The sequence below is a fragment of the Drosophila simulans genome, chromosome 2R, assembly GCF_016746395.2.
Source record: "Drosophila simulans strain w501 chromosome 2R, Prin_Dsim_3.1, whole genome shotgun sequence".
Classification (NCBI taxonomy): domain Eukaryota; kingdom Metazoa; phylum Arthropoda; class Insecta; order Diptera; family Drosophilidae; genus Drosophila; species Drosophila simulans.
This window is the reverse complement of record NC_052521.2, coordinates 10,465,317-10,488,586: the sequence shown is the minus strand read 5'-3', so window position 1 is coordinate 10,488,586 and position 23,270 is coordinate 10,465,317. Positions and strand designations below refer to the sequence as shown.

General features: G+C 45.8%; 2 protein-coding genes across 14 annotated transcripts; one reads left to right on the top strand and one right to left on the bottom strand.

The window, feature by feature from the left end:
* The first annotated feature begins 104 nt into the window (after positions 1-104).
* LOC6734269 (probable lysine-specific demethylase 4B) lies at positions 105-22,109 on the top strand. Of its 11 annotated transcripts, none has more exons than XM_016182174.3 (9): positions 105-797; positions 10,326-10,843; positions 10,918-11,256; positions 11,315-11,637; positions 11,703-11,962; positions 12,076-12,447; positions 13,053-13,448; positions 14,994-17,235; positions 19,658-22,109. In XM_016182174.3, the coding sequence occupies exons 2-9, from the start codon at positions 10,412-10,414 to the stop codon at positions 20,763-20,765; spliced, it is 5,472 nt and encodes a 1,823-aa protein (XP_016027321.1). In that variant the 5' UTR covers positions 105-797; positions 10,326-10,411; the 3' UTR covers positions 20,766-22,109. The 11 variants fall into 11 exon arrangements, with proteins under 11 accessions (XP_016027321.1, XP_016027328.1, XP_016027326.1 ...); XM_016182179.3 differs by lacking the exon at positions 105-797 and adding an exon at positions 8,084-8,671; XM_016182177.3 differs by lacking the exon at positions 105-797 and having other exon boundaries at positions 12,079-12,447.
* LOC6734267 lies at positions 21,759-23,139 on the bottom strand. 3 transcript variants are annotated; one of them, XM_039292511.2, is made up of 3 exons: positions 22,781-23,139; positions 22,556-22,714; positions 21,759-22,505 (listed from the first exon to the last, which is right to left on the bottom strand). In XM_039292511.2, the coding sequence occupies exons 1-3, from the start codon at positions 22,829-22,831 to the stop codon at positions 22,131-22,133; spliced, it is 585 nt and encodes a 194-aa protein (XP_039148445.1). In that variant the 5' UTR covers positions 22,832-23,139; the 3' UTR covers positions 21,759-22,130. The 3 variants fall into 3 exon arrangements, with proteins under 3 accessions (XP_039148445.1, XP_039148446.1, XP_016027318.1); XM_039292512.2 differs by having other exon boundaries at positions 21,759-22,493; XM_016167970.3 differs by having other exon boundaries at positions 22,556-23,139.
* Between the last annotated feature and the right edge of the window lie 131 nt (positions 23,140-23,270).

The window sequence follows — 23,270 nt, the reverse complement described above, 5'->3', positions numbered from 1 at the left end:
TTAAATTGTCAAGTAATTCCAAAATATAGTTTTTATTCCTTAAATGGTTTTTTTTAATATAAGCTCAGTTTGACAGCACTGTCGGAATTCGATAGGCCTGCTCAAGAAAAAGATTGCGTTATCGCTGCAATCTGGTCACATTTACAGTCGTGTTTTTGGTGTTTTTGTATGGGAAGATTTTTGCGAAAAATAAATTCATAAGCTATTGTAATTTGTGTTGTCCCTTTGTGAAATGTGAAATGGGACGTACACCAGAGATCGGTAAATTCTATCACAGTGTACCACCCAATAAAATGACAAACTATTGCGTTTAGTGTAAGTGCTCCCATTCGAGTGTATGTCCATTGGACTGCAGAGGAAGCGTCTGATAAGTAGCCATCTTCTTATAAGAATGGCACGGAAATTCCTGCCAAATTTATGTAAATCCTAAAAACTATTGCCGTGCAGCGATAGCAGGGCCGTTCTGGCCGTCCACGAGACCGAGAAACAATAGATTTAGCAACACAGCAACAACAACACACCCACAGACATGTGCAACGCAAAGCTAATCTATTGTAAATAAACTGCGTCTGCGTCCATTGTGAACGAGCACCTTTTCTCGGTCACGTACGCCGATTGCGATTCCTCGATTCCCGATTCCCCGATTTCGTTTCAACCAGCAGCGCGCTTTGCAGGGAATTCGCGAAAAACCAGGTGTCCCACAACCTCCTGAAAACCAGCCGCCCAGAGCTGCCACACGCCGGAGCTGGAGGAGTGCGCGGGGAGGAGGAGAGCATCATCGGCGTCATATCCAACGGGTGAGTTTCCCAGCCGAAAGTGCACTACTTCCCAATTGGCGATTCGCAGCAGCGAGTCCGCCGTGCAAAATCGATTTTTCAATTCGACAACTGGGGCTGCCTCCCAACCACCCACAGCGTTCCGTCCGTTTTTTACTGGAACGCTTGGACGCGAATTAATTCCATTAACTTGAGTAGCTCGACAGTCCGGTGCGGTTCCTTTCCTGATGACTGTGATCCATACCCGAGGTCGGGTTTCTAGGAGTGTTTACACATTAAAACATAAATATATATACCTAACACCACATTTTTCAATTTCAAAGAAATAGTCATTTAAACCCAGCTAGATTATTATTAAAGTGCAACCGTGCAATAACAGATGTCAACAAATAACATGGAAATTTTATTTATCGCTAACAGTTAAGGAAAAGCTGACAATCCTTTTTAAAAACTTGTACTGGCTTTTAAAATAGAAATTAGAGTATCATAGTTGCCATTAAAGTTGGAATGATTTTGACGAAGTTTCACGCGTTTTTTTTTAATAGTGTTCTCACAGATATACTGGAACATTATATTAGTTTCCAGATCCATAAAAAAGTTAGCACTCCAACAAATATATATTTCCCAGTGTAAAAAAGACTTAAAAATTTCCGAAGCTATAATTGCTTTCCTATTAGTATAAGAGTACTTTTCCGAACGTTTCTTTAATTCTTTTTTTTTCCGTAACTCAGAATATGATAAAATACAAAGAAGTCTAAATTTTGTCGTACTTTTTTACATAAGAAACAATGATTTTGAGCAATGAAGCTTTAATTTGGTCTCTTTGTAATTCCCGATCATTTTTATGGAACTCACATATATTATATTCCCTTCTATTTGGACTTTACCACTAAGTAACTACTTGCAACAGAAAGATCTTCTGGAAAGTTTGGAGCAAATAACTTTAAAATATTTGGGGCTAGTTTGTGTAAAAACGAAAATAGGGACATGGCTGAATCGATTGGTGATGCTGATCAAACTTGCATTTAAAACATATACACCTTTGGAATACTTTCTTTAATGTAAAACTATCTCTATGAAGGTGCACCAATTAACCTTCTTATCAATGAACCGCACTACATTTTACAACGCCAATTGTTAGATCGAACTGAATTTGGGAGGCTCTAAGCATTTTTGAGCTGCTTTTGAAGTCTTTATATAGAAGGCAGCTGCGGTTTTATAGAACCTTGCTCCGCCGTTCAATGACTTCTTCTAAGCAAACAAAGGTAAACAAATGTTTGACAAGCCTTTGACGTGCCCACAGGATAACGAAATCAACTCTTCTGGAGGCAGCAACTGACCTGCGACAAAAGGGACTGGCGAAGAGGAACATCTGCCGTCCTGTCTGGGTCTCTTCTTACCTGCCTCATCCAGCTAAAAGGACTAGGTTCAATGTACGCCTGCGCATACATCGTGGCAAAATGCAGCTGCCACTGGAACAGGACAGACTTTAGACCGACGGTGAAGCCGTGATTTTTTTTGGCGACATTTAGCACTTCCTTTTTGACGACAGTCGCAAGCGGAAGTCTCGAATTGTGTAACAGTTCTGTCTGACTCTTTTCACCAGCTCTTGTTCCTCGTAAATTGAATGTAATCGCCTTCGATCGCAGTCGTGTCCTTTCGCCGCTCACATACCGGTTTTCTTACCCAGCCCGTCAGTTGTTCAGAACGCAACTCGAAACTCTTCCCGGTTGGGGCACTCATCGTTCCCCTCTTCCTGTACTCGACCTTATATCCCTAGCCCCACTCCCATGCCCAGCCATATCCCTACGGGTTTCGGTGTCCAGTTACAGCTGGGAGAGTTCATTTTTCGGAAAGCTGTTTGGTCTGCGCTTGCTGTAGGTTTTTTATGCTGGCTCTTTGGGCATTGGAAAAAGGCATCCTGTGGGGTCGGGCAGCTGATGCCGATCCAAATGCTGATGCTGGAGAAGCAGCTGGGCATGGAGCCAGCATATCAGCTTTGCTAACAAACTTCATCATCATCAGTTTGGGGGTTTGATATAAGAAAAATAATTCCCAGGGTATTCGGCTGGATATAGTAATATACAAAGTTTTAAAAAGTAGGATTGGTTTGTGTGAATTTAGAGAAAACGACTTCATTTCGAAAGTAAGGCTGTTAGGATTGATTTATTATCATTACCCCGAAAAAGGTACTTTTCTTTGTGTTTATTGGTGTCACCGCAAAAAAAATTGTAACTGCCTTGCAACTGCAGCAGGACAAAGGATGTCATTCATCAAAAACGAGTTGGAATCGCCCTATATTTCTTGTTTAATTAGCTTTTCGCGCTCCCTGCTCGCAAAAAGAGCGCACTGCCGTGCGGAAAAACTGAAAATATACCAGAGGGACTAGATAGAATTGTTGGGGGCCCATTTGTGCAGCTGGCAGATGTCCTTTGGTTCGTGGCACATGCCACGGCGAGGATCGATGAACGATGAGCAGGGCAAAGCGGACCAGATGTTAACGACCGCTCCGCTGCTGTTCCGTCCGTGAAGTAATCAATGCAACAGCAGGCCAGCTACGTATGTAGGCTCACTCTCGATCCCTTCGGAGCCATCGTCCTTTCAGCTCGGTCCTGCTCAATGCCTCAATACCTCACGGCCGGCTGCAATTCGTTGGACTGCCTGCCCACGAGCGACCATTGCATTTTACGGCCGACATCGACAGACATCTGTCGGTTCCAAAAAGGCCGGTCTGCCGCTGTGCCACCCAGCCAGCCAGCGAGCCAGCTGTCCTGAACGAGGAGAGCGGTTCGAGTAAGGACTCGGCATGCAGGTGATGCAGTATATTCCGCCTGGAGCACACTTTATCCGTACAGAGTGACGGGTTTCCCCTTATTTTTGTGGGTGGAGAAAGGGTGCTGGGGTTGTGTGGAGCGGAATGCGGGACACTGTCTTTTGGGGGATGGCCAAAAATCAGCTGTTTGGCGCAATGTTTATAAACAAAAAGCGAAACTGTGACAGCGGCAGTGGCAGTAACCCTTAGACACGTCTGGGCATATTTTTGGAATCACCACCAGGGCAAGAGCCCGAGCCAGAGTCGCAGCCAGAGCCAGAGCAACCACCGACCTACATTGGCGCACTTGCTCTGGGCCACATGGCGCATGGGGTGGTTCCGCTCACACGCACGCACCACATCGAACCGCACGGCCTTCTCGTAGGTGCAAGGACGTTGGGAAAACCCCCCAAAATGTAAACAAACGCAAGCAACCCCAGCAGAGACACCGGCACCGACCGTATCCGCTCTTGCTCTTGGTCATGTGCCTCCGAACCCACCACATACGGAACGGATACGGTTACGGCTGATATGGTGGCGTGTGCCGGCATGTCATCCATCCACACAACGTCTTCGACGTCACATTTAGGGGTTTTCCCAACCAAAAAAAAAACCCAAACCATACCAATTGAGACCAAAACAGAGCGAATCCGCGGTGGTCGGTGGTAGTTAAGGCAGAGCAAGGAGCATCCGCTCCCGCTCCCATTCATAAAGCATAATAAACATACCCCCGGACCGACTAGGTGGTGCTTTTGGCAAAGATCCCGTCCGTAGGTCAGGTGTGGTGGTTCCGAGTGGATGAAGTGCGAACAAGTTGTCAACTCAACAGGTCGCCTCCCCGCCGGGTGGTTGTGATGCACTGGTGGCCGGTGGGTGGTGCGATGCGATCCTTACACATCCAACTAAGGGTATTTCACTGCTTAGTGAGGGGGTTAAGTGGTTAGAAACAATTGGTGTTGGGAAAGGTTGAGGCTTCCCCAATTTACTTATTGGTTTGTTCTGAATTTGGCGTATGACAGGATTCAATTCCTTGCTATTATTTATGCAATAATGGTCATTTCAAGTCCATTTGGCTTATTTAATACACAAATTTGCATGCAAAAGGATCGCATATATATGAATTTCATAATCAAATGTAAATTCTTTAGCATCTCTACTTATGCTTTAAACCACAATTAGGTGTCCTTTGAATTTGCCTTTGCATTCTATTGTCCCTTGGCCCCGTTCTATATGTTGCAATGCCACAGATCTGAATGCGGAGCATAAAATGTGTGTCTGTCTGGTGCGACTAAGGTCCTGGTGCGCACATCCTGCTCCGATCGACTTTCCCTTCGCAGGATAACGAAGTGGCCACTTGAGCACGGACACGGGCACGGCCAACTTCAAAAGTTTTCGCTTTTCCTCGGAGTATATATACATATCCTTAGTCATACATCCTGACGCTTTTTGCTCCACATGTAATATGCACACATACATATACTTAGCCGTATATCCTTGCGCTTTCTGTTCCACATGGCCGCCATTTTGTTGACCAATAAGACTTGGGATGCGAAAAGTGTCGAGCAATAGACGAACGACGGCGAGAAAAAGGAGAATTAATTAGATTGGCAGCTGCTGGGCGTGCTGCAGCTGAGAGAGCGAAATAGAAGAGTGAAATAGAGATAGGGAGAGAGAGCAGCGAGTGTGCGCGGAAAGCCTGCAACGGGAAACTTGTCATCGAATTCGAATTCTGCTCCTTCTTGCTCCTTCCTCTGCGCTTTCTATTCACTTAGCACACAATAACAGCACAACAACAACAACAACCGAAAGAATGGACGCCAGGACGAATGTAGCTGGGCGCCTGCTCAAAAAAAAAGGACTCGCAGGAGCACTAGACACCAGGAATACACACACGCAGCAGAATCACAAAATGTAACGAACGAAAAGCATGAAAACAAAACAAAGGCCAGCGGCAAAGGCAGAGAAACGAGCCAAAGCCAAACAGTTGTGCAATTGAGATAAAGGACAACAAAAGGGAAACTTCGAAAAGGGGACGCGTGCTTTGCTTTTCGGTCGATGCCTGTCCTCGCCGCACAGTGGGATGTCTTTAATTTTAAGTCCTTTAAGTTACTCGTAGCCTTCAAATCATTACCAGTAAAGCTCCAAAGCTTGTAACAATCGTTGCATACCTTCTGGCAACTGCCTCAACAAAATTATAATAGCTAGTTTAATTTGTTTTATCCAAATATATGCATTTCCATATATTTAGTAGTAGTAAAATATGGTGAAGAATACAAACAAATTAGTTAAGAATGAGATTACCTAGAAAGACTTTTAATCATTCGATTTATAGGAAAATAAATGTGTCCAACTATTTCTTTGGGTTTATCAACTAATTACAAATGTAAAAATCCCACTGTGCGGCTTCGTCGCGCGTGCTTAGCGTCACAAAAGGATATAAACAGCCAACTGGCAGCAGGAACAACTACAGCAGCTACAACTACAACAACAACGAGCGGCAGGAACAAGCATAGAAAAAAGCATAAATAATCTTGTAGCTGTTGTCGCAGCTGAGGCGAAGCCGCCGAGCTCGAATTGAAATTTTGTGAGAAATTGTGCTGGAGAAATGCCTTGTGAAATCACACGAGGCACAGGACGAATGTGCGTGCGTGTGTGTGTGCGTTTGTAAAATGGAATATAAAATGACAGGCGGAGTGGTGTGGAGTGGAGGGGGGCGCGGTGGGAATGTGGAAAAAGGGGACGCGCATTATGGCGGTTCTCCGTGTGTTCTTCATCGACGACGTCATCGGCAGTTGTTGTTGCTGCTGCTGCTGCTGTTGGTTCCTGTTTTCGCTTTTTACCGTTCAGTCAATGACCACATTGTGTACACAACTGCACTGTTAGTATGTGTGTGTGTGAGCCATTCCTGCCGGAAGTTGAAGCCGCCGCCTGGTCATTCTCGCTGCTTGGCTGCAAGCTCTCTCTCTTTCGTCCTTTTCCGCTCGTCCTCTCTCTGTCTCTCTGCTGCTCTCTCTCTAGGTTATGCCTGAGTTGCTTTGGACAAGTTTTGAGGACAGGATCCTTGGTGGACACCCCGCCACTTTTTGTTTCTTTCGTTTCAAGTCCTGCCGTGCAGTGTGACCGTTCTTTTGTGCTCTGGTCACGCTTTGATCCTGCCGTTAGCCTCTCCCCCAAGCTCCATTTTCCCATAGGCGTCGCCGGGCTAATGACATGTTGTAAATTATACTACCACGCGGCATTCCTTTCGCCGTTTCAAGCTGCTGTAATTACTCAGCCCGGTTTCCTTTTTTGTTCCTCTTCTTCGCTCCCCGTCCTGTTTTATTATTTTGCATCGGTTTTTGTATGGGTTTTCTGCACACAGGATGCAAGAAACCTTGTTATCGAAACGCTATCACGTAATTGCTTGCTGCAGTTGCAGATGTGCTTATTTGTATTCGCCAGGCGCATATGCCATTAAATTGAACATTATTAGGGGATTTACTAAATTATGCTTTTACGCTTTGAGGAAATTAATGTCCTTAACAGTTGTAAATATATGACATTTTCTTATTACCGAAATGATTGGTAAATATAGTTGAGGACGGTATGATTTAAAACATATAATGCGATCGGCTTGAAATTATGTCTTATTTAAATGGTAAAAATATCTACAAACGGAGTTCACAGGATCAAGCTTAAATTATCTTGTAATAGGTGTAATGCAAAACTGTAATGCAGTTTCCTACACTTTAAAAACGGAAAATCAAACGAAAATCATTGCATACATTGTATAGGAAGCAATAAATTGAAATTGGTTAGCATAAACGTAAACAAGCAATTATGCCAAACGAGCCATTGCTCGGAACGCTATTTGTTGGTTTTGCAATTATTATAAAAATATGCAATTATGGAGTTCGAGACACACGAAGCCGTCTCAAGTGCGAGAGTCCTTGCGACCCGTCTCAAGTGGATCCTCAACCTCTAGCCTCTGTATATGTCGTTTACCTACGAACGATCACTGGCGATCCGGGATCACTAAGTCCTAGATTAGATCTTCGCCAAAATCTGAAATCCGTGCCAGGACAATGCATAATGAGGATTAAGTCCTTGGCGATTTCTCTGACTGCTTACTGAGATGCCGAGAAAGAGAGAGAATGTGCGAATGGATTCGCTATTCGCGATGGCGAATGCATTTTTCCTTTCGCCACATTTGCTTTTCGCAATGAAACTAAAGAGCAGGAAAAAGGCATTGTTCGATCCACGAATGGATAGAGGAAAAAGGAGGAGCGATTAAAACTGCCAGTTTTCCACACGGCTTGCATTTCCCTATCCACAATTATCCTGTCAAACTTGTTTGCGCCGTCTCCCTCTTGCTCTACACCAATTTTCCTTTCGCATTATGCTTTGACCAGAGCATTCGCATTAAAAGGACAACGCTCTTGTGCGGCGCGACTGTGTGTGCGTGAGCGTGTCTGTGTTGCGTGCTTGCTGTGTGTGTGTGTGTGTGAGTGCGAGTGCGAGCGAAGAGCGAGTTCTTTCGACGCCTGCGTCGCCATCGTCCTGGCATCGAACTGGCGTTCAGTCGACGCTTGCCACTCAGACCGCTCAGACATGTCGCGCCCGTCGTGAGTGCCAGTTAGCCATCCACATTAATATACATATATATATAAATATACATCCTCGAAGAGAGAGAGCAGCAGCCATCAAGTCGAAGACTGTGTAAAACGCAAAACAACGACGCCATCAGATGTTGCAGGATAACATAAAATAATACCAAAGCTAAATCATTCTACAAGAATTGCAAAACCCAGAAAATAGTGCTCAAGTGTATCGTATAAAACATCAAATTGTGCAAATTAGTTACAGTTAGTTAAAGCAGCAGCAGAAGTTTCATATGCAAATACACAAAAAATAATGTGCAATAAACTACAAATCACTTCAAACAAAGGCAACGCAGCAGCATCCAAAACTTCAGTCACATCCAGTTGGAGTTGCTCATATAGTCATAAAAGTACTTTTGGCATTTTGTTGGGATTTACGCATGGAGAACATCGAATAAACTAGAAAAGCAGAACTAAAAAAAACCCATCAAAGCACATCACAAGTGAGTTCCAAATTTCGTCCTTTCACAAACACACTCACATATTCGTAAACACACATATACACATGCATACGCACTCGCTGTAGTGCGACTCGCCCATGTCGAATCTTCTCTGTAGCGAGTGTATCCTGCCCGCTCACTCGCTCTTCCCACCATGTTTGCTCTCTCCTTGTTAACTAGCAAATAGTTTTGCGCACTCGTCAGCTCCCCCCTCTCAGTTATCCCGTTACCCCTCCCCTTCCCCAACATCGTCGGCTCTCCGCTCTCGTTCGGTTTTGGTCTTCTCGCTCTCTGGAATTCTCGGGTGGTGGTACAGTTTTCTACGTGGTCGAAAAATTGCGTAAATTTTCATCTAGTGCTCTGGGATGTCTCGCACAGCGTTGTCCTCGTTATCGTTATCCTTGCTGTTCCTCTGGCCTGCAGAGCTTCCAGTCTGCTTGTACGGAAAATAGGAAAAACAAACGGAAAAACAATTGGTATTGGTATTGACCGGGAAAAGATGTCGCCGGATTTGTGTCATTTGCTTATTGGGTGTTTTCGATCCCTATAAATGACTTGCTACGGGAATAACGGTCCATCCTGGGGCTCAATAATTAATTATTCCCTTCATCTTGATTTATTGTGTTCTTTTTTTTGGGAGGCTTATCGTATACAGAAATACACACAGAGAAATTTTTCAATCACGCATGACTCATGTACTTTTGTTTTATTTACGTTTTACACTTATCAATTAAACACAAGTATCCTTTGGTATCTATTATTACATTTTGTAAACAAAATAGTTTTGAGCACTAGTCTTAAATAATTTTAACGAATAATCATCATAATTACCCTAATAAAGTGATAGTGAGAAGAAAAAGCGTCATATGAGATAATTATTTTTTAAGTTATCCTAATCCTGCGGGGATCGTTTAAATATATTTCGTATGTTTACTTACGTGGGAGTTTTAATTTTAATTTATAATTTTTTTTTTAATTTCGAATATCTGAACTTTTCAACTTTTTGTTTACATTTATCACCATTATCGATATATTATCAGCCTAATTCAATTGGAACACTCTCTTATATCTAAAGCATTTATTATTATTTAATCAAAATAAAGTGTGGTAAGAAATGAATTGAATTTACCATTTTCAGGCAACATACATAATTTCCATACTACCGCTTATTCCTTTAACTCCCAACATTTCAGCCGGTTCTGCATGATATCTGATATACTTATTCAATTTACAATATTTCCTCGTAGTTAGTAAGGTTATCAAACGAACGATCATTGCACTTTTTATGGGTTCCTATGGGTTATTGCGGGTCCGGCTGGCCCATGAGGAAAACCACTCGAATGACAGGGGCGGGGGAAACGGCAACTGCATATCCTGCCAGCCTCTATTCTCCTGCCAGTCGTCCTGCCTGCCTGCCTGCTGTTGTAGCTGCCGCGCCCATTAAAAAAAAAAGAAAACCTCGAAAAGTTGCAGCTGTTCCCTCAGCGCTCCTTCTCTGTTTGTTTTGTGACTGCCAGCCAGAAAGCCGATCCCAAGCGATCCGATCGCTGAGCGCTTAGCAACGGGGCAGGCAGACAGGCTGTCCATGAATGGCATCTGCCCGGGATTAATGGGCCGTGCACAGGAGTACGGAGTTTTAATGCTGCTTCTATCACAGTTCCAGATCGAAGCAACCTAGCTGTAAAAGAAGTGTCCGACAACAGGTCGGAATTGAAAAAGAAAAATAGAAAAACAGAGACGAAGATGAAAATGTCAGAGGTGCCACGCATCAAGGTCTTCCGACCCACTTGGGAGGAGTTCAAGGACTTCCCCAAGTACGTGGCCTACATGGAGTCACAGGGTGCCCACAAAGCCGGTCTGGCCAAGGTGGTGCCTCCGCCGGAATGGGTGCCCCGTCGCAGTGGGTACGCTGATCTCGATGCTCTGAATGTCACGATTCCGGCGCCCATTTGCCAGGTGGTTACCGGCAAACAAGGCTACTACCAGCAGATAAACATACAGAAAAAGCCACTCACAGTAAAGCAGTTTAGCGAGTTGGCCAGCACCGAGCGTTACGCCACACCCAAACACTTTGACTTTGAGGATCTGGAGCGCAAGTACTGGAAGAACATAACTTATGTGGCGCCCATTTATGGGGCAGATGTCAGCGGAAGCATCACAGACACCGACCAGGATGTAAGTTGGCTAGGGTTAGGGATTAGGTTCGGGCATTAGCTGATGATTCGTTGCCTTTGCCTTTGCCGTTGCAGAGCTGGAACATCAACCGGCTGGGCACTATTCTTGACTATGTCAACAAGGATTATAACATACAGATAGACGGCGTGAACACAGCCTACTTGTACTTTGGCATGTGGAAGACGACCTTTGCATGGCACACGGAGGACATGGATCTCTATTCCATCAATTACTTGCACTTTGGGGCGCCAAAGACGTGGTATGTGGTGCCGCCGGAATGTGGTCGCAAACTGGAGAAGGTGGCGAACCAGTACTTTCCGGCCAGTTACAAGAATTGCAACGCATATTTGCGCCACAAGATGACGTTGATTTCACCACAGATTCTCAAGCAACATGACGTGCCCGTCAGTAAGGTGCGTTTATCGGTAGTAATCCTGTCCCTAGTGGCCGTACTAAATCCGGCTCTTGCAGATCACGCAGGAGGCGGGCGAGATCATGATCACGTTTCCGTTCGGTTACCATGCCGGCTTCAATCACGGTTTCAACTGTGCCGAGTCCACCAACTTTGCCATGGAGCGCTGGATCGAGTACGGCAAGCGAGCGGTGCAGTGCACCTGCAGCAACGACATGGTCAAGATCTCGATGGACACATTTGTCAAGCGCTTCCAAAGCGATCGCTACGATCTGTGGATGGAGGGGCGTGACGTGGGGCGGCATCCGGAGGATCCGCCGAACGGGGTGCTCAGTGCAGCACCCCTGCCACCACACCTCGATGTCTTGCTGTGTGATAAAAAGTAGGTTTCCTTGCGCTACTTAGGGCTACCAGCGAGTCTTATTCCTATCTCCTGCTCCTCCGCAGAATGAAAAAGCAATGCAATCCTACCAAGGCAAAGAGTTTCAAAGAGCGTAATCCCGATCTGGACCTGGATGAAATCCAGCAGAATCCCAACGTGCCAGACGACGTCAAGGCCATGCTGAAGGAGAGCGTGCTGACGCTGGACACGGGCGATCTGGCCACGGACGAGGCTGATTTTCCCAACGAGGATGCCATGAGTCTACAGAGTCCGGCGAATCTGAAGACCAAGCAAGAGCTGCTTGAGTACATTGACGACGGCACAGGTGTGTGGGCCAGCAGGTGCCCTTCAAAACGATCTTCCCCTTTCCCCAGCTTAACTATAATATATTTCCTTTTTCGCATCTGTTCTTTGTCTTCCCCTTTTGCTTGTTGACAGAAGATGATGATGAGGAGGAGGACTTTAAGCGGCGCAAGCAGAAGCGGCGCTATGATGCCGACTATGACGACGATTGGCTGGCGTCCAAGCGCAAGAATAACTCGCGAAACAATCGCGGCCGTAGTCCGCGCACCAAGGACGACCGTTCCATATCGCCGGCGTCCTCCACTTCCTCGACGTCGAGGGGCGCAAGGCGTGGCAAGGCCAACGGCGCCCCCCGAAAGACTCCTGCGCGGCGGAAAAAGGACCCAAGTACTACGCCACCGGCGGTCAGTTCTGCATCAACTGCCGTAAAAACACCGACATCCGCCGTGGTCGCTGGAAAAACATCAATAGCCACAACCACAACACCACCAGCAGATGGCGGAGGAGGTGAGAGCAGCAGCTTAGGCAGCCACTGCACCACTGCATCCCCATAATCACAGCTTCACCTGTCCACCTCCAAGCCATCCAAATTCTCTAACCCAATGCCCCAATGTCCCTTCTTTCGCAGCAATCATTCCAAATTTCCCAGTAGTTTTTTGTTCTAACCAAATTGACAATGTTTTAAGCCGTTTCACATGTATCGTTCATCGTTTTTGATTTGCGTTTAATGTACAAATAAATCGTTCTATCTATGTGTAAGAGTGCGTCAGAGAAATATACGATCACGCTTTTAAGTCTATGCTAAAAACTAACCGAAAACCAAAACTGTTTTACTAAACCGAATCCAAGGTGTTGGTGCTGTCTGGGCCGAATCCGTTCCTCTTGTTTTGCCGCCCCCAGAATCCGCTTCACTTGCTCTTTCGCTTTGACTACTCATCCTCATTCCACCCAATCGCAATGCCTCCTATCCAGAAAAACCCCCGAGTCCACATGTGTGTGTGTGTGTATATGTGTGTTTACACCAACAGTAACCGTATCAACCGCATTTAATCACAGACAGCTAAAATCCTTACCAGATCAAGTACTAAACTCTATCGATTGACGTTTTTCAGATGCCAAAAAGGATCAACAGTCGCTGCAGTTTATGCAACAATCGCGTAAATTTGAGGGCAAGATACCAAAACTAAGTCAAACGAGTGCAGCAACAGGAGGAGCAACGGCAGCCGCAGAAGCATCCACATCCAAGTCTAGTCAAGGGCAGCAGCAACAGATTGTCTACGTCAACATGTTGCCCGCGGCCAATACCCTGAATGGCATTCCACAGCAGCAGCAGCAGCAATATGCGAGCACGGATGGAAATGTCTATCAGCTGCAAAATGAAATACTCTGTGATGCAAATGGACATGCCGTGACTGCCGCCACGGCTTCATATCAAACTACGGCCAGTAGTCCGCAGCAGCAGCAGCAACAACAGCAGCAGCAACAGAATGTTGCAACTAGTGTTGCCGGTAAGTGTCTAACTTGAATTTGTTCGCTTTACGTTAGTTAATTTGTTTGTTGGTTGTAGTCTTTGTGTATGGTTTAACCTAACCCTCTTGTGTACTCGTATTTGGTGTTTAAGTTGAAGCTATTACCACTAACCGCTCTCATTGTAAATACAAACGCACTCACACAATTATGATTTTGACCGTCAACCGAATTGGCCAAATTCGAATCAATTGTAAATGTTGTCGCACATCCATGTCATCCAATCGATATCATCATCCTGACATTCCAAATTCAAAATGCATTTTGAGTTAACAACTTTTTGTGCCAAAATTCAAACGCGCCACCAAGGGAGAACGTTTCGTATGAGAACAAACATTGAATTTGACTTCCATTTGTGTTCCGTGTTCTTGTCACACCTTTGCCCCTCCCAAAAAAAAAAAATAATAACGAAAAAAAAAGAATATAAACGAAATAAAAAGGCAATGAAATCTTCAATTAACCATTACCGACCTATCTCAATAAATCGAACTCCAATCGCATCGCCCAATTAATAACAACAACCGCTTTCAACTGCTCCACACACTACATGCTCGTCTTTAATTTGCGACACCCTTTCCCAGGTCTGTGTCCTGTCTCTTCTCGAATTGTCGAGAGTATTGGAAATATCACATAAATAAGTGCACAATTCATTTCAACCGAGGGAGGGAGCTCCGTGCAAAACAGTAACGCGTCGAAAAAGGCTCAAAAACAATTGTCGATCACGTATTATTTTACTTTATTAGCTAGTTTAAGGTTCTGCAGTTCAAACTTTGGCGCCCAAGCAGTGAGTTCAATGAGCGCATCAGTGCTGCCCATGCGCGCGCTGACTCTTGGCAGCACTTGCGCGCCAAATTTTGAAAATTGAGTTTATAATTTTTAGATTTGCGTTTATGATTTAGTTACTTTTAGCAACGACACTTTCCCGTCTTCTGCCTCTCACTTATTGTTTCCCACTCTTTGGACTCAACACAAACACAATCCGTTGGCAGCTCCTCCTGCTCCCCCGCAAACAAAGGAGGAGGAGGAGTTTGTCCAACGTTGGCCACACACACACCAGTTTCATCCTCTGCTCTGTCCACCTGTTACCACCACCTCAGTTACCGAAGTCGATTATTTATTTAACTTTATTTAGTACGTATTGAGTTGCGAGTACTGTACCAGAGTTACGATTACGATTGCTGTAATGTAGATCTAAGTAAACACAAATTCTACCGACAAACAAAAACCAATTCACTCACTTTCTATCTATATGTCCTGTATTGCCGTATCCAATCGATTCGATAAAGAAGCCCGCCCGTAAATGCAGCAGATGCACTGCATCTGTGGCATTTGCGTTTTTGCTGTTGGCCGCAAGTAGCTTTCATTTTGCACAACATTTGTTTTATGCGAACCTGATTTGAGTGAATTGTTGATTGATTTCGATTTCAATTACGAATTGATTTATTGATTTATGCAAATATTACATTCAAACACATCTTTTATGAACCAAACCAAATATGTATTTTCAAAATATATATAAACAAAAGACAATGTGGTCACAACTATTAGTTCGTCCTCCATCCTGCATACGAACGCCAACACCAACGGAGTGGATACAATTGCCGCCACACAGCAACAACAACAACAGCAGCAGCAGCAACAACAGCAACAGCACTACCACTATATCACCACCACCGGCGAAGATGGACAAACCCCGACCACCATAGTGTTCGAGAACTACAACGGCGGAATGCCAGCGGTCAGTTCTGCCGCACCAACGCCCGTTCCCGTGTCGCAGGCCAACGCACCCGCTACCACGACCACCACTGCCCTGGTCAACACGGACGGCACGATCATCGAATTCGACGGAAGCACGTACGAGGAGTATCATGTCCTCAAAAGCGAGCCCGGCAGCAGCGATTGCCTGAGCAACGGCAGCAGTGCCGTGGCCGCTGACATAATCAAGTACGATCCCCAGCACGGAGTCGTCGGCGACGAGGAGGACGACGATGAGAACGGCCTGCTGCATGTGAAGTACGAGGAGCAGAGCCTCGAACACGATCCGGAAAACGAGCACGATGCGGAGCAGGAGCATGAGTATGAGGAGTACCAGGTGATCAAGGCCGAGGTGGAGGCCGAGGCGGCGGAGTTGGCAGCTGGCACCACCAGCTACACGATCAACCAGGAGCAGACGGGTTCAGGCAACACGGTGATATCCTCAATGGTGCCCAAATCGGGATCGGCGGCGGCCGCGAAGCAGAAGCGCAAACGCAAGACGCGCGTAATCGCCGACGACGAACAGGGCGAGTACCTGGAGAAGATGAGTGTACGTGGCCTGGACATTGCCCGCTACGAGCATATCATCGACGGCGTGGCCTACTGCCTGGTCTGCGCCAAGAACGATATCTTCAAGACCTTTAAGAACAAGTACAGCTTCCAGCGACACGCCTACCTCTTTCACGAGGGCCAAAACCGCAAGATATTCGCCTGCCCCATCTGCAATAAGGAGTTCTCGCGTCCGGACAAGATGAAGATGCATAAAAAGGACAAGCACGGCGACGTTCCCATGCCGCCATCGGCCACCACGACGCCGCTGAAGGCTGACGGTCCGCCGGCTAAGCGGGCGCGTACCGCTCGCACTCCGCGCGTCCGCAAGACGAAGGATGGCAGTACGCCGGCCAAGAAGCGGCTGGCGCAGATCGACAGTGTTCTGGACGACGTGCAAAATGGGGAGTCTCTGACCATGGCGCCAGTCAGCGTGAGTCACTCCCAGCAGCAGCAGCAGCAGCAACAGATGCAGCACAGCATCACAACGCTGGCTCCCTCGACGCCATCGCAACCGCAACATCAGCTGCAGACGCTGCCCTCGCTAGACTTCAGCGGCATGATCCTGCCTGGAGGCGCACAGCTGGCACTGGCTAATCCAGGCGCCACCAGCTCCGTGGGACTGCAGCGAGGACCAGCCACGCCGAATGGTCAGCCGGCGGCGCCCACCACCACGTTGATCTACTCGAACCAACTGGAACTGCAGCAGGCGCTGCTGCAACAGCAGCTGCACGGCCAGAGTATCATGATCCAGGATCAAGCCGGCAACCTGGTGCCCCTGCAGCTGGACGGAACCCAGGCGATATACACGACGGCGCCGCAGGCTCAGCGCCAACAGACCACGGCCACATATCAGACGACGCAGCAGCAGCAACAACAGCCAGCGCAGCAGCCCGCCGGCCAGGCGCAACAGCAGCCTCACTACGAGCTGGACAACGTTACCTATTTGAGCTCCACGGCGGCGGCCACTCCGACGTCGACCGAGCAGCAGCAGCAGCAACAACAGCAGCAGCAGCACGTGATCGGCACGGTTCAGAGCTATCAGATCCTGACGCCCGACGGCCTCCAGAACTTCCAACCCAAGCTGGAGACGGCCGAGCTGGGCGACCTGTGTCCCTACTCGCAGTACACCTTCACGACGCACGCCGGAGCGCAGCCCACGCTGAATGCGAACGCGCTGGACGCGCAGACCCAGCACCAGCAGCACCACCAGCAGCAGCAGCACCACCACCAGCAGCAGCAGCATCACCAGCAGACGCAACTACTGCAGCAACAGCCCTTCGCCACGCATCACAATCCGCACCAGCAGTTCATGGAGCTGAAGAACGAGCTGCTGATTAAGGGCGGCGACGCCTACACCCTGGACACTGCCTCCATGTACCACCTGCCCTTCTCGCCCACCTCGATGATCAATGCGGTGAACGATGTGAACACCTCGTCGCTGCTGGAAACCAAAGAAATTAGGTAAACGCTCTTTCCAACTAACCATGCCCACTATTGCCCACTCCCAACCCCTTGTTTGCTCGACTTTTCTCTTAGTGTAACGCGCTCGATTAGATTGCCGCTCTGTATCTGTATCTGTACTATATCTCTGTATCTGTACCTGTATCTAAAACTCTATCCATATTGCTATCTCTGCCACCGTAACCCCTTTACTTGCGACTGCGACTCCGATCTTTCTTTCACGTATTTTGAATCGCGAATCGACGGTGTAACTTTATACAAAAAAAAAACACTAAACACCCGATGGCCGCCTGCAAAACACGAAAACTAAACATCAGGGGAATGGGGGATACATTAAGTATGACTTGTTTAGTTTTAAATTAGGATTATGCATATCTTAGTTGTATTATTTTGTAATCATTTATTATGTACATCTTTATTTATAACGTATTTATATTACTTAGTAGTCTTTAACCGAGTTTTTCAGTTGGTAATTTAGTCGTATGAATTGAAGTTTGTGCATTTATTTATTTATTTACCAATCATAAGCCCACTGAGGCATCGCACTCTATTTTGAATAGACTGTTCCTTGTGTGGCTTGTTGTTGCTTCCTTGTAAAATTGATATGCCATCGAATATTACCCAATATTAATCCCCTGAATTAATCACAATAACCAATTCGAACACCCCTTTTTGTTTCGAAAAATACTTGTGTTCAAATACGTTTTATACTTCAATGCAATTTTGTTCTTTTTCTTTCTTTTCTCTTGTTTTATTTTATGTACACACAACCAATCCAACAACCAACCAATCAATCAATCAAACAATCAATCAATCAATCAAATCAACAACCCAACAATCAAATACCCAATCAAAAAAAAAATGCTTTCTAACTATAGCTACGATATATCAGAGGCAGTGCTATTAGCTCTCTGAATGAAACGATCCACACAGAAAGCTGCAGCCAAAGTACCAAAAATTCTATTTAACGAATACAAGACTCAACACCGAGTTCGCAATGAATACGATAGCTAAACGAATTGAGTTTATAAGTGAATACCACCCAACCATAATTCCCAATCGAAAGCAACGCAAATGGAAGCCATTTTCAATGTTTGCCCAGATCAACGGCCAAGCATATAAATAATAATCCACCAAACTAACTTAGCGAAGCATTCGTGTACTTACATCCGACACATAACATACTCACAATAGTCGGTTGCTTGAGGAGATCTCGTCTCGTCTCGCCATATTCATTGATTCATTCACTATTCCATCGTCACTTGTTGTGTGTGCGTGTGCAAGAGCAGCAACGAGCAACTACCAATATTCGAAAGAAACAAGCAAATAATGATCTCCAAGAAACATAAAAAATAAATTAAACATATAAAAAATATTGGACAATTAGTGAAAGGTATGTGTACTTTTGTTTATTCGCCTTATTTTCTTGTTTTCCATTTTGATTTGCATAATACTTTTCTGTTTTGGTACTAAACCATGTCCCTTTGGGTAAACTGCATCCTAAGACCCGAAAAAATGGGAACCTCAATGCTCAGATACTTTTGTGTACATGGGGTGAAAGTATCTGAGACGTCATTCTACTGACCACTGACCATCCGGGAGCAACACTCTCTGATCCATCCACACATCCACATTCGATCCATTTAAGCTATCAGTCATAAGAGCCCTTATCATTTACTAACCAAAATTGACTTTGATTTAAGCATATCTAACATCTAAATTAAATGAAAGGAGTCGAAACGATCGAAACTAACACCAATTGAAATGAAAAATCAGCAAATATGCTAATCAAATTGTTTTTATTTTTTCTTTTTCACCCGACAACATTTTACGTTCGTCTGTTGTTTGTGTTCTTGTGTTATTCCCTATGATTTGCACACAAAAATTCATAATCATGCGACACAACAACCACATCAACATCATCATCAACAACAACAACAACAACAGGTTCTTCTAAACACGACAACCACCAGAAACAAATGTTCAAGCGGCCATACAACACCACACCCAGCAACAACCACAGAACCCAGAACACCATCACCAATCCAAATCCGAATTCGAATCCGAATCAGAATCAGAATCGGATTCAGAGTCAGATCAATAACACCACACAAGATGATTCGCAGCGTCGGCAGGTGGAAGCGTATCGCATTTACTACGAAGAAATCATCGTCAAGCAGGCTAATGCCCGTGCTCGCCTTGGCGACAGCAGCACACGTTGCAGCAACAGCATCTCCAGCCGCAGCAGCAGCGGTGGCAGCAGCAGCAGCAGGGGCCGCGGCAGCAGTTTCGTCGACAAGTTCGCTGACTTTGTGACCCAATCGAGCCGAACTTCTCCCATGCCCAATCCCCCTGCCCAGTCCCATGTGCCGCCAACCACAAGAAATGCGACTAATGCCATCCTTCCTCCCATAAAAAACAGCAGCAACAGCAGCGGCGGCAACAGCAGCAGCGGAGCCACTAGCAACAATGCATCCACCGTGGTGAGCAGCAGTGCGAGCAATGGCCTCAAGCCGGCGGCCAAGAAGACACCAGTCATTCTGCTGGCCGCTCGTGGTGCCGCAAAGCAGCCGCAGCTCAGCATTCTTAATGGCAACACCAAGGCCGGAATCGGAAATGCAAGCGGAGGCGGCGGCGGCGGCGTTACATTGGTGCGCGTCAATGCAACCAATCGCAATCAGCGCCAAGTTATCGTCGCCCCGGAAGCAGCACCTGTGGAACAACAGCCAGTGGTCGAGGAGGAGATGTTGGCCGAGGACGAAGAGCTCGACGAGGACATGGATGAGGATGCAGTTGCCTTGTCCGGGCTCTCCTCCTCGACTGCCCAGATCCTGCGAAAGTTCCGCATACCCAAGGGGACGGCCGTGACGGCCAAGTCGGGGGAGAACTACCTGGCCATGCCCACGCCCACACCCTCGCCGCCGGGTGTCGTCAATTTGGTTAGCTCCGGCGTTGAGGCTTCCGGCTACATAGAAAACGACGAAGACATCATCGAGGAGCTCAACGAGGACGACCTGGTCGAGGAGATCATCGACGAGGAGCCCAGCCAGGAGCAGCCGGAGTTGCAAGAGGCGACGACCGCCAATGGCCTCGATCTGAGCAGCACGAACAATGCGACCGCCACAACGACTGGCACCGCCATGCTGCTGGCCCCACAACCGCCTCCGCTTCAGCTGCAGACGGTGGCCTCCAACGGCACCGTGACCTGCTTCAACCTGCCGGCCAACACCATCCTGCTGCAGTCGGCCGATGGCAGCATAATCGCCGCCACCCAGGTGCCGCATCCCAGCAAGGCGGGTCAGCAGCAGCTGATTGCGTTGCCGGGCAACGTGGCCCTGGCCACCGAACAGGCGTCGCAGGCTCAGGCCACAACGGCGCCACAGGCCACGCAGACCCTGATCCTGACCGCCGACGGCACGGCCATTCCCATCCTGGCCACAACTCCCCAACAGCAGCAGCAGCAACAGCAGCAGCAGCAACAACAGCAACAGGCTGCCGCTGCTGCTGCTGCTCAGTTGTTCGCCGCGTAGGGGCTAATGGGTGGCCAAATGGGTCGATTTTTGAACAGTGCCACCATAATGCCGACCACATACTTCTTTTAGAAATCTCAAAACTGTTCCGCGCAGATTCGGTTGCCCATGGCGCAAAGCTGGGGAACGCAGCTCTGTGCCGTCGGCAACGTTCAAATGTTTTTAGGGTTTTAGAATACTTCAAAAATCGTCACATTTGGCCACCAAAATGCGGGGAGAAATGCAGCAGGAGCGTTTGCTGTAAAGAAACGAATGAAATGGAAGGAATATTAACTCAAACATAAGCCAAGCTAACTCATTGATATTACCACACTGTTGGATGTGCATACGAAATTTATTTTTTTACTCAAAAACCAAATGCCTACAAGAATATAAATCAAATGTTGTTCAACACACAGAAAAGCACACACACGCGAATGGATTTGAGGCGGAATCAAATGCATTCGGTTCACGGCAAACTTAAGAGCATCGTAAATTAAAATAATTTCTACGCCTAAGCTAAATTTTAAATGTTTAAGTGAAAAACACGAGACACACACCCCAAACCAGTTGTAACTATTTAACCTGCCTACAGTGCGGGCAGAATATGTTTAGCGTAATTTAGTTTTGCGAGAACGTTTCCGTTTCGATGAAAAGGATAGCTCACTTTTGTAACTATCGGGAGCGTTCTCAAGAAATATACTTATAAATATAATTTGTTCCTTGCATAATGAGAGATAGACAGCTAGAGCGACTATGCAACGTATTTCATGTAGTATTTATTCGATAAGTTCTCGATCTATTTATTTATTTTTGTTAACTATTCCCATTCGTATAACCCGCCACCTTTGTCATTACACTTTCTTTTGCCATGTTGTATATTCTTTACGTATATATATATAAATATATATTATATATTTTATTTGCAATCTTGTTATGCCATTCGTACACAAATAGGAATCCAAGCATAGCACCGACCCATACTTTAGACTAAAGTATTTTTTTAACCCGTTCTTGCGAAACCAACGGCCCAAGAATGCAGATACCACACACACATTAGGCTAAGCGAAACCAGGTTAAGATACTTTAAGATGAGATACTTTAACCGATGGAAGACAATGATTTAAAATAGCTTGTAGTACGTACTCTAAGACAAATAAGCAAAACTGAGTTGCACTTCTGTAAGATATACTGTAACTAATAACGAAGCGGAAAAGCTACAAATAAAGCAACTCGAGTAGCCTACATAATGTATAATACAAATTCTAAAGCTAATATTTACGTATACATATATATATATTTATTATAAACAATAAAAATACAATTTTAAAAATTTAAAGCAATAAATCATTACGCATTCATTTAGTTCTGCGCTTTTTGTTGGCCTCAGTAGAGGTCTCTGTTGGGTTTCTTTTTCGGCTGGATTGCCTGCATGACCTGCACGTACCAGACAATACCCCCAACATGTGCGCTCGGTGGAGTTATGTAGTTTTCCATTATCGTAATGTTTAATTTGTAGAAACCTAGGGGAAAAACGTTGGGCAAGAAGGATTCGTTCAAGTAGGCCCCTCGTGCCATCAAATGGCCGCGATATGGACATGAGTGATTGAAGTTCGAGAACGTCCTGCTAATTTTCAGAATGATCAAGCCATATGGTAAAAAGTTACGCCTGGATAGTGCGTCGCACATGTTTATTAGGACGTCCACGAGGAACGGCTGGAACTGGTTGCTGTAGTCCTTCTTCAGGATCTGAAATCGAATCTAAAGATTATCTAATTAGTGGAGTAATCAGATAAGTCCGCCAAACTCACTGTTATATTGTACAAAGTCCTCAGCAGATAAACATCCATTTCAGCCGTCGCCTTGTTCCAATTTATTGCTCTTATGCGGCACGAAGCGTTCGCGGAGAAACCAGGCACTGTGGAGCACTCGATGTTTTTCAGTTTGTAGACGATGTTGGGTTCACTTAGCTGGAAAATGCCATACATATAAATATATGGGTTTTAAGGAATATAGTGGAACAGCATCTCACTCACGACACTCCAGAATAGGTAACTGCCGAATAAAAGTAGATAAATGGAATGCATGTTACTCAGGAAACATATAAAAAGAACCTGTGCTCGCACTCGATCCCAACATTCTAATGCGGTTTTAATTGTGTATCTAAGGGTTTAATTATCAAAAGTTCATTTGTTCAACTTCAATGACTAGGTACAAGCGATTGTCATTGTTCAGCAAATGCTATATATTAAGGCCTGGGTGATAAAATCGAGGTTTGTAAGCGATGTTTACAACGTTGTTATTGGCCAATGGCAGCAGTCCCAACTCCCTAAAATTCAATGACCCTGACCGCAGAAATGTATCGAAAATGCGCCCAATATCCTGGCTGTGGTAACTTATCATCTAATCACCATTTAATATTAAATATAAAATATAATGACACCCAATGATAAGAGATAATCAATTGCCGAGACTATTTCCCAGTTTACTAACTACATATAAATTGTATATTATTCATTTAATGCA

Excerpts from the sequence above, each read along its gene's own strand:
- LOC6734269 (XM_016182174.3), top strand. The coding sequence starts at position 10,412 with ATGAAAATGTCAGAGGTGCCACGCATCAAGGTCTTCCGACCCACTTGG. Across the intron at positions 10,844-10,917 it reads TCACAGACACCGACCAGGAT|AGCTGGAACATCAACCGGCT; the intron begins GTAAGTTGGCTA and ends TTGCCGTTGCAG. Across the intron at positions 11,963-12,075 it reads GTACATTGACGACGGCACAG|AAGATGATGATGAGGAGGAG; the intron begins GTGTGTGGGCCA and ends GCTTGTTGACAG.
- LOC6734267 (XM_039292511.2), bottom strand. The coding sequence starts at position 22,831 with ATGCATTCCATTTATCTACTTTTATTCGGCAGTTACCTATTCTGGAGT. Across the intron at positions 22,715-22,780 it reads GTTACCTATTCTGGAGTGTC|CTAAGTGAACCCAACATCGT; the intron begins GTGAGTGAGATG and ends GGCATTTTCCAG. Across the intron at positions 22,506-22,555 it reads GGACTTTGTACAATATAACA|ATTCGATTTCAGATCCTGAA; the intron begins GTGAGTTTGGCG and ends GATAATCTTTAG.